This window comes from Bombus affinis, chromosome 4 (assembly GCF_024516045.1).
Source record: "Bombus affinis isolate iyBomAffi1 chromosome 4, iyBomAffi1.2, whole genome shotgun sequence".
Classification (NCBI taxonomy): Eukaryota; Metazoa; Arthropoda; class Insecta; order Hymenoptera; family Apidae; genus Bombus; species Bombus affinis.
In genome coordinates this window covers 7,775,050-7,786,229 of record NC_066347.1, presented here as the reverse complement: position 1 = coordinate 7,786,229, position 11,180 = coordinate 7,775,050, and the positions used below count along the sequence as shown (strand labels likewise).

Genomic DNA, 11,180 nt, shown 5'->3' with positions numbered 1-11,180 from the left:
AGTATTAGGTCAGATGACTCATTTCTATTCTGTTGATCTCTGAAATTGTCTCTCATGTAAAATATTTATAACATTGAAGCAAAACCTAATTTTCTGCATTACGTATTCAAACTGTTCAGTAATTGAACTTAAAAACTTTGGTTTTTGTTCTAGTTCTAAAAAAATTACTTAAATACTAGGATAGGAAGTAAAGTGGGATGAAATTAAAGTAAATTAAACACAGGTTATGGCATATAAATTTGTTTATTATTATTATCTGTATAATATATTTGAAACAATATCATTCTACAACATTGCATAAAAATATACAAAGACATGACAAAATGTCTTGACTCTCGTTTGATAAAACATGTTTATGAATAATTTGATCAGCGTTGCACCGCTATCAGATTTAACTAAATTCATTCATTTAATAGGTCACTTTCGAATTACATTATATTAAACCGCTATTTATTTTTTTCCTTTTTTTCCTTTTCTTTCTCTTAATGTCCTCACTTAAAGGATTCGTCGACGAATCTAGGGCAAAACCAAATAACCTTCCGTGTTTTATTTAGAACTGCCGTTCGCACGTAACATACGATGAAACAAAATAAAAATTAGAGTTCACGACTTTTAAGTGGGCGTAGTTCCCATTTGATAAACACTTATAAAATAACTCGATATAAACAGGACCTATAGTGATATAAACGATTATTTAGCCTGTTTATGTTCTTTCTTATGCAATGAAAGAATGTATGGCCCAATAAAAAAAAGGAACGTTCATTCTCTGATCACGCGTCTATTTATCGTGTGCTTAAAGCCAAGAGAAGTCTAAGTGATCCGAGATAAATTGAAACGGAGGAAAGAATTCAAAAACCGCGCGTTCATTATCTTTTAGAATGCACGCGTCGTATTAGATGTGTAACGAAATTTACTAGAACCGGAAACGAAGCGCAACCGTAGACGAAGAATTCGCTTCGAGTGCGTCATAAACATGTTTAGAGAGTACATAGGCCAGAAATAAAAGTAAAAGGAAGGAAGGAACGAATGAATGAACGAAAAAAAGGAAATAATTAAAAGTCGACAAAAAGAAAACACGAGAGATGAAGAAATAGAATCGGTGTCTTGAATGTATGAACGAAAACGGTGATCCTTTTCCCACTGTGGCCTTTGATGAAAATTGAAATCGGCTCAGATTTAGCAACACTATCATCCGAATACAATTATTATCTTGCTTTTGAGATCATTGGCCGAAGGATAACAATGGTAATTATAATATTAATAATGATAATAGTAATAAGTAATAATAATTAATAATAATAATAAAATAATAATATGACGATAATAATATGATAATAATAATAGTTACTTAGAAATAATAATAATAGTAATAAAAATAACTATCCGTAAACTATCCTTTACCAAGGGAGATATTACCCATTAGCTTATGTACATAATCTGTGTATATGATTTCTCATTTCTCTTCCTCCGTTCTCCGTCTTAAATTACGAATTATTACAATAATTCACTATCGAATTCGCTTCGATCAGCAACATAAATAACTATAACGCAACACTGTCTTCTTCCTTTCATCTTTTTTTTCTGTTTTGTTCGTTTATTTACAGGCATTGTTTCCCTCGCGTCTCCATCCAATCAACGCGTGTCCACTCACTCTCTATTTCTAACTCTTTCTTTATCTCTTATTGTTTTGCTCTTTTTCCCCCTCGTTTGTTTCACTACTGTTTTATTGCTACCTCGTCTCGTCTCTCTCTCTCTCTCTCTCTCGGTAAACCGATCTGCTTTCACGTGTTCGCGAATGGAAAGAAACGGCGAAGCGTAAGTTTCACGGCACGGATCATCGAAAACTATATCGGCGAACACTCGCGAAGAATCTGCTTCATTCGAGTCCCCGGGATGATCGCTTGCTGCGCCCTCTTTTTGACTAAAACTTCCGCGCGACGAACAATGCGCCCTCTATACGTACGCGCATCTAGTTATCGTTACAGCATTAACAATATAGTATATCACAATCTCGTTAAGAACAATAGCATGAAGAAAGAGTATTGATTCTGCGTCGATTGATCTGCGGCGAAAGCGCTAGCACGTTCATCCCGTTTCGCGTATGATTCTTCTTTACCCTTCCTATCGTATTATTTTCCTTAATTCACAATTGTAATTAAAGAATTTAGAATTTCAATCAACAGAATTTTAATCAACATCGATATTATTCGCTTCTTGCTCTACATTATCTTTCTCCCGTTCTTTTTTCTTCTAGTTATATATCGATTCATCCTATCCATTCATAAAATAGTGACTTTCAATAATTAATTTTTTAAATTTTCTCAATCATTAATTATTTCGTTCCGTTTTATTTCGCAAGATTGTCACTGTGCACGCCCGTTACGTACCGTCACGGACCGTATCCTATGACCTGTTCGAAGCGATTTCTCGCCGAGAAGGGAGAGAAACGGCTTTCGTTTGCATTCTCGATCCCCTCTCGCGCGCAATTCGGTCGAAGAAGAAAACATCAAGACTCTGTGGCGCGGCGGTGTTCGCCGATTATCCGTCAGCCGCAAAAATTACAGTCACGTGCTTCGCTCGCTTTCTCTTTGTCTCTACCTACCTCCCACCAACCGCATACTGACTTACTACACGCTATTTACAATATACGACGAAGGAAAAAAGAAACCGATACGTCGCTATGCTTCTGTCGCCGTGATTCTGAGTCGTCGTCGTAGCCATCGTTGTTGGTCAAATATTATTTTATCGCATTTATCGAAACCTCCTCGCGTATTATAAATACTGATCCCTCAAGCATTATTCTGAATTGTATTCATTTACCGTGAGATATATATAATCAATTGGTTCATTCGAAGGAATTGTCGAGAAAAAGATATCTATATATATATGTATATATATAGATATGTGTGTGTGTATATATGTATGTATAGCTATATACTATATGTATAATTATTATATTCTCAAACTCGTTGAGTCACCCTCTGCTTTTTCTCGCCTCTTCCTCTCGTTGAATCGATTTCGTTGTTGCAAAGAACAGTCTCTTCGAATTGAAAATTCGCTATAGTTCTATAACCTCGACAAACTGAGAGTTTTAATAATTAATTCGGTATTCACGTTTAAACTTGAATATAGTTTCTGATATAAGAAATAGGAACACGTAAAACCGATCGTTCATTAAAACGCAAATTGAAATAAAATTTTCGAGGATATACGGGTGTTCGTCGTAGAGACTGTCCTTGGAAAAAACGAAATTCCCTGGATGACGGTACATGAGTGAGGTGTATGAAAAAGAGGTTTCGATGTTTGCGACAACCTCGACGACTGTTTTTCGTATTCTTGTAAAGAGAGGATCAGTAGAAAATCATCTAGTCGATGCTCTACACAAAAGGCAAGCGAGTATAAAATAAACTGGATACAAGAACCACGAGTTGGTTTTATATAACCTTGAAATATAGGTGTACCGTCCAATTTTTCACATTTTTATACTCCATTTTTTTTTCTTTCTTTCTTTGTTCTCTCGCAATATAGTGAAATTATATGTGTATGTTTTTATTGTTACTGTTTCTTCTGTGTCAAGAACAAGAACTTAGAAAATATCTCGATACTTTTACTCTCGCTGACTTTTACGACGAAGGATGATCAACGTTTCAGATCTGTCGCCGTTTTAGGGAAAAAACGACTGTGAGTTAACAAACATGTTCCTTCTAATCAAAATATTTACCGTTACGTTGGAAATTAAAAAATCATATCTTCTCGTCTGTTTCAACAGATAATTCGCGAGATATTTCCGGAAGTTTGTTTTACTCTACTGTACTTGGACTCGAGATTTTTACGCGATCCAAACGTCTTCAGTGTTTACGTAATTTGTAGTTGCTAGAATGTGCAACTTCGAAACGAGAATTTGTCCTAATCCAGAATAGTTACGTGAACTCTGCCTTTCTCGATCGCAAAGGTCAGTTAATTGATAGTTTCACCACAGATTTTTCATGAGCCATTCGGTGTTGTGTATATAGTGGAGCGTTGCGTGCTCTGTCGATGTCGACCAGTGGATCGTCATTGCACTTACATGTTCTATCAATGAAATTTGCAAACTATTACAAACCGAATATATTATTCTATTTCACTTTTGTCGTTTATCTTTAGTAATACTTATTTCTTACTTTCATCTCAAATAGTCGTAACCTACTGGAAATGGAAGTAAAGGAAAGTAAGATTGCCCTAACAAATTCATTTTCTTATATCGTTCATTATATACAACATCTAATGAACTAATTCTCAAAATCATGGACTTTGGTGAAAAACGATTGGCCCACTCGAATTTGTATGAAAGAAAAGACTTATTAATCACAGTACAGCTTGCACAATATGCACATTGGTATATAGGACGACACTTAACCAAGGATATAGTTATCAATACGATCAGATTATAAATCAATCCCTTTTTCACCTTGGCATACTTACATAGAATTGCGAATCTAAGATCGACGACTTTATTCAAATACTAATACTATTTGGATTTTAAATAATATTTAATAATTACAAAAGCATGGATAAACTTTGGTTGACAAATCTTAACGAGGTTCTAAATAGATTGAAGGTTCTCGAGCGAATTTCAAGATACTAAATCTCGATAGGTAGAGTGACACAGTCAATTCTCCAAATATCAATTTCGGAAGCTATCTAAAACAAAATTTAATAAACGAATAAATCAAAACAAAACTTCGAATTAACAGGATATTCTAATAAAACAGAAACTAAAAATACGATTCTATTATGACACGATTTACATGAACGTAATTCTACGAACAACCCAAATCGATCAACGAAACACGATACAAAAACAAATTACTATGTATCTTCTAGATACATATGATCCTCCGTGACCTAAAACTCAACTGAATCTACTGGAGTTACTGCTCACAAGAATCATAATCCGATGCCACAGAAATATTTCTCCATCACCATAGACATCTGCTCTATCCGAGGGAAATTCTCCCGTAAAACCGTAAGAGTCCGTTTAGAGTTCTACCCTTATGCCACGATAGTAATTTCACGAGGAGCCAAGGCCGGCGAATTGACATTTTCGGGTTGGCTTCCCTCCTCTTTCCTTTTCTCTCTCCTCTTGTAATCCTTATCCCTCATCGCTGCTCCTACACTCGCTCCTATTTTCAGTCTGGTCTCTCCCTAACCGTGATATTGATCCTCCGCCCCTTTCCGCCCCCGCGTTCGTCGCGACCGTACGCGTTAGGCCGCCGCCGTTCGACCTAGTGTCGGAACGTCGAGGTGCAGATGAAAATGTCGTCTTCGTAGAAACAATGAATTTTATGAGTTAACCGATTCACCTATGAGATAACAATCAAAGTGGTTCCTCCTCTCACGGAGAGTAATACCGTAATATTTGTTAATATAGAAATGTTCGATGAGGAACGAGGATTAACACGGAACGCGAGGAATCCGCTTAGCAACAACAGCCTCGAAGGAATCGATAATGAGTGAAGTTTCGTTAGGATTATCGCGCAAACAGTGTGGATACGCTTCGCGTGCGCCACCACCGGATCAGTCAGGATTCGCTATTTTCATTTGGTCTCTCTGTCTCTTTTTCACCGTGTCGATCGATGAGCGCTATCGTGAATTTTTCAGCGATCGCCGGTAGTGTCCTCGAGCAGAAACGCATCCGCCTCCGATTCTCTCCGGAGAGAATCGATAAAAAGGTGAGCACTTCGAAAAATGGCCCAATCAGAGGGAAAATCTGTGTAGGTATGAAACGATCCCCGAAACGTTTAGTTCGATTGCACGACAGACGTGTGAACATTGGAAGTACGTATAATACCGTAAAATGAATGGAAGATGCGAAATGGTTAGGATCGCGGACAGATCGATGAGACTCTGGTTGGTCCTGCTCTGTGCCGCTTTCTGGCTGTTGTTCTATGTAGGAACTGTGTTTCGATTATATTCTTCGCGTGTAAATAACCGACATTGAAACGCGTTAAACAGTCCGATGGATCGCGGGTTTAACACGAGTCGACAATTAGCGAAGTTACGGGGAACCCGGCAAACAGTACCGTTTTATCGACATTTATGGCGCGTCCTGCACGCGTTGTTTATCATTGGGAATGAAATTTCATCGAGTTACACGGTCGATTTCTCCCGTTTTAATCTTTGGTTTCTCCATTTGTTGTTGTTGTGTTGGAAAATGGAAAATCGATTTGGAAATATACGACTCGTCGTGAGATGAGACGATAATATTATCCAGAAGCGAAGTAAAGAAACGATTGTAGGAACTCAACGCTTTTTATTAATAACAGTTCGAAATTCAACATGAACTTTATTCTATGCGAAATGCCCGTGTATCATATAAAGTTATAAATATTATAAATAATTAGGTATATATTTATCCGGCACGAGACTCCTCGATGAACTGACACATACCCGGGAGCCTTTCTTTTATTTTGTCCGCTCCGGCTGAAATGTCGTCTAATCGACATCGACTGTCGACAGTGCAAGAGAAAACAGTTCGATCGTTGTTAACTTTTTTCATGGATCTTATTTCAATCTTTATGTCCATTTTTCTCTTTCATTTTTTTTCCCCTAAAACGTGGAAGATCGAGTGGCATACTCACGAGGACCGGAAACACATTCTGTATGCATTGCGTAAAGATTTTCGTGAAAATAATAGAGATTAGAACTGTTAGTCCGGTATTCTGTCACGAAATAATTCGAGGCACTGATGTCTCACTTTCTCCATTGTTCTCTCTCGTTTTGTCGTGTGTATAAAAAGGAAAAACGATCCACCGCGACAATCGACACCACTGCACGCTTTTTTACTCTCTTTTTGGTTGGTCCCTAATGCTCTCTTTCTCTCTCGCATTCTCGCATTCTCTCGCTTTCGTTCGTCCACGAAAAAACGTATGTATATTCATTACTTCTATTAAGAATCATGGAAAAAAGCAAAGAGAACAGAACAACCACGTGTGGCGACTTCGTTACTCTCATCACTATGCTTGATTCTCTCCGTTTACATCATACGTCCTCATTAAATCAACGTGACACGATCAGAGCACCTGTCCCCTTCGTTCCCCCCATTTTTTTAATTATTATTCTTTCTCCACATTTTTCGCTTTTTTTATGTCGTTTTTTTTCATTCTTTAGATTATGTTTCATGGCCCCAATATTTTACAAGACAATAAATGACGTCGTTTCGTCCGATTCAAGAAAATTTCTTCCTTTATTTATTTTTATTTATTTATTTTACGTCAAAAAAAAAAAAAAAGGAAACGCGCGGCGCGCGTACTGTCTTCTTTTTGCTAATTTTCGCATGACACGAACATGCTCGAAATCGGAGACGCGATCTCCATTCGAGCGCTGAATATAACTGCAACTGACGAGCGAAACTCCAATCGGAAAGTATTCGTGCACGCTTTTCGGCGAACGGTCGAGGATTATTTTACTTTTCGTTACTTTCCTGCGCTCTCGTTTCTCTGCTGTCTTTCTTTTCTACTTTCTACCGGGTGTCCCGTATATTCACTCGGTGTTCTTGAATTCTAGTGCGTCTATCTTATCTCGATGGTTACCTCGTAAACTTTGTTTTTTCATCTATTTCGACCTTTCTTTCTCTCTCTCTCTTTTTCTAGAAACGATAGTTTTGATTAGACGAACCGTGAATCTCTATACTCCATTTTCATTATCTATGGAATGTATTTACTATTTGGAAGATTAGTCGCGAACCCGCCATCTGGTGACGATGAACTGTAGCTCGATACATTTCATAAATCACCGTATCAATCGAACATTTCGCATGAATTCTGACTGAAAATGGATCAAACGATAAGTACTAATGTTATCCTGTTACAACGATTCTTGGTATTTCGAAAGTGCCGAAAAGAACCGGAATATCCACGAGAAGAGCATTCGGTTCATCGTACCAAGAACGATGTTCGCAGCTGACCGTAATTATTTCATGTGCAACCTGTCGAATTCGGCGACAGAGCACATTCTATGGAACTAAAACTCAATAAATACGCTCGGATCGAGGAAATGTGCTTTATCGCCGCGCGAAACACACATACACAATCACGCGTTGTCTCATTCTTTCTCACCGATTCATTCGTTTCATTTTTTCGCACCAATTATATTCTTTTTTCTCATATTCTCAAATATTCTATCTCTTTCTATTTTCATCCGTATCACTATTTCTCGCCATTTGCTCTTGAATCGTGCGTTATCATCGATTACTATTATCATTATATATATAATATATATATAATTTATATATATATATGTATATATATATACATATATATATTTATATATATATAATATATATATAAATATATATCTATATATATATGTATAATATTCACCTATATCGTAGGGCTCTTAAATTTTAATCGGCTAAAGTTTGCGAACTTATCGTCCTGAATTTTCTTCTAACTCGTATGTGTACGTGTATGTGTATGTGTGTGTGTGTTTATGTAATCGTGTATTTTTATGTACAGTCAAGATTGTAACTTATCCCGTAGCAACACTAACACTGCGTTCTTAGGAAGGGTTTCTTCATTCTCTCCCACTCTTACTCGCTCCGTCTCTTTCTCTCCTCATCATCAAACGCGACGCGAACCCTGCGAGACGTGGACCGATCGATCGGGCCGAAACACTGGCCCGTCGTCGCAGGCCACGGTGTAATTCATCGGGAATCGAATAATATATCTCATAATTGACTTTCTGTTAATTGTAGAATACGCGATCGTTCGCGGCATCGTTTAAATACGCTATTAACTCTAGCAATTGTCATTATTGTAATAATGTAATTAGCTGTAAATCGAAGTTCAGCGACGGTCGAATGTCGACTCGTTCAAGAGAATCGACGATTCAATGTTCTTTCGCTCGATCGTCGACCGAAAGGATAAATGGAACGTCATTGTAACAAATACGACGACACGATCGATCGTGAACCGACGATTATTAGGACGATATTTTCTTTTGTTCGCCTATCTGCTGACGATTCTCGATCGTGGATCATCGCGTGAAAAATCAAGAGAAAGAATTCTACCGTTGGTCGTTTTGTGGAGTGCGCGTCGAAGTCACCGCGCAGTGTCGTCGACGCGTGCACTCGAGAGAGAAAGATCGATCGATCCTCACTCCGGTGCGACCGTCACTGCGAAAACTTGAGAACATGGGGAGCAGCGAAAGAAAAAGGATTCGAACATGCCACTTACATGGCGATTAAACGTCACTATATATCTTATTATATGTGTATATGTAATATAAAACGTTTGCGGAGCAACGAACGACGGGACGAATTTTTACGCGTGCCTCTTGATTTCCCACGCTGTCGACCGTCCGCTGGTTCTATTTCGATCTATTTACCTCTCTTTTTCTTACTCTCTTGTTTCTGCTGCTTCTTTGATCGTTTATCGTTTAAGAAATTAAATTTTACTAAAAGATGATTGCCTAGAAGAATAGTCGCCAGCCGAAGGATAGCTGCCGAAAATGCACTACGACCGGTTTCCATGCAAGCGAGACGTCGAACCGGATGCCCTCTGACGAACGAATTTTTCAACTCGCGCACCCTCTATCGTCCGCAAGCCGAACATCGAACAGTCTGAGGAAACCTACTACACGTATGGATCTATCATATACACGTGTCGCGATACCGACCGTCATTTACTTCTGGTTCGACCGGATCAAACACCCCGACTATATGTTTTCAAATTAGATTAATCGATGAACATGTCTGATCATCGGAGGACGCGCGTTACAGGTAACCGTGATCGTCGCGGTTCGACGAGTAGTCGTCACAACACGGAAATCAATAATCTTATGTCTCCTCGCCCCCTTTCACTCGTTTCGTTTACTTTCGACTCCGTTCACAGTCCATTCACCGCTACAATTTTGCCATATTACCATCAAGACTAACAAATGGTACGATCACGTTCCACGAAGCCAGTAAACCTGTTAACTTTTACCAACTAATTTTCTTTCGATGCGACGATTACGTCTCGTTGTTATTCATCGATCTCGAAGGAACTATTAAACGAATTATCAGCGCAGCACGCGACGAAGAATGCTGCGCGTGCAGTCAAAGCGAGTCTACTTATGGACGTAAGCATTTTTTTCAGGGGGTGATCGATCCTAGCGCGTGTATGTATCATTGTACGTCGTTCTTTTTCACATTTTCACTTTTCTTTGCGTTTTGAACCGGTCTTTGAGTGAATTAAAATCCGATTTTCCGAATAGACCGCGATAGGCGTGGTCTTACAGAATATCGAGGTTGAAGCCCGCCGTAGAGTCGAGGGAATTCAGCAGTTCCTGAGCGCTGAAGTTCGACGTGTCTCCGGTCGGAAGGTTCTCCAGAAATTCGAGGCTAAAGTCCGCTGCGGCTACGGAAGGGTCCGTAGTGGTGGCCGGCGGTTGCGCATGTTGCTGTTGCTGTTGTGACAGGCTGCGCACTCCTGGACTACCAGCACCGTACTGTTGATGCGGGTGCAGGGGAGAACCTGCAAGGAAATCGTTTGATCGTGATTGATAACGAACAGATGATTTTATGATAATGTATAAGGAGGATGAATACACTAATGAGGATTAGTACAAATGATTTGATAGTGTAATGATATGGTCGAGGATAGAACGAGTTAAAGTATTTGCATATTTTCGTATTAAACACGAAAAAATATAATTTTAGCTGTTTCCTGTATAAATAAATTTTAATAGCATCGCTGCGTGTGTTATGATACTATTATTAACTTTTAGAAATAATCAATATATCTTTGGTTTTGTTTTTGTGACACAACAATTCCTTAAGATAAGCTTGTATGTAAAAAGGGAGAACTTGAACTTTATTGACTGCTTTTGATCAATTACAATGGATACTTCATTAAGAAATAATAACATGAACAAATTAAATACGCATATAACAATCATAAAACATATTTCAATATCCTATTACTTTTCTAACAGAAGCCCGATTTATCATACTAATATAACAAAAATAAATACAAAAATATAAACTTAACTGTCGAAAACATCATTAACACGATTAATTATTTCGTTATACGTTTTGGTGGCGAACAAATCATCACACGACTATTACTTATTATTATTCTACTTAATATATCATACGAAACTGTAATCTTTCACGGTAAACACGCGTAATCGAAAGAAATCCATTTGAATAAATCATA

The 11,180-nt window shown here is 38.1% G+C and overlaps 1 protein-coding gene across 7 annotated transcripts in view; it reads right to left on the bottom strand.

Annotated features, from left to right (window-relative positions):
- Positions 1 to 224: 224 nt before the first annotated feature.
- LOC126915823 (neurogenic protein mastermind-like) overlaps positions 225 to 11,180 on the bottom strand; it is a 248,007-nt gene continuing 237,051 nt past the window's right edge. For all 7 annotated transcript variants that reach the window (XM_050720881.1, XM_050720882.1, XM_050720883.1 and 4 more), the window contains one exon: positions 225 to 10,496. In XM_050720881.1, coding sequence (XP_050576838.1) covers positions 10,255 to 10,496 — 242 coding nt within the window. In that variant the 3' untranslated portion in view covers positions 225 to 10,254. The remainder of the gene's footprint in view (positions 10,497 to 11,180) is intronic.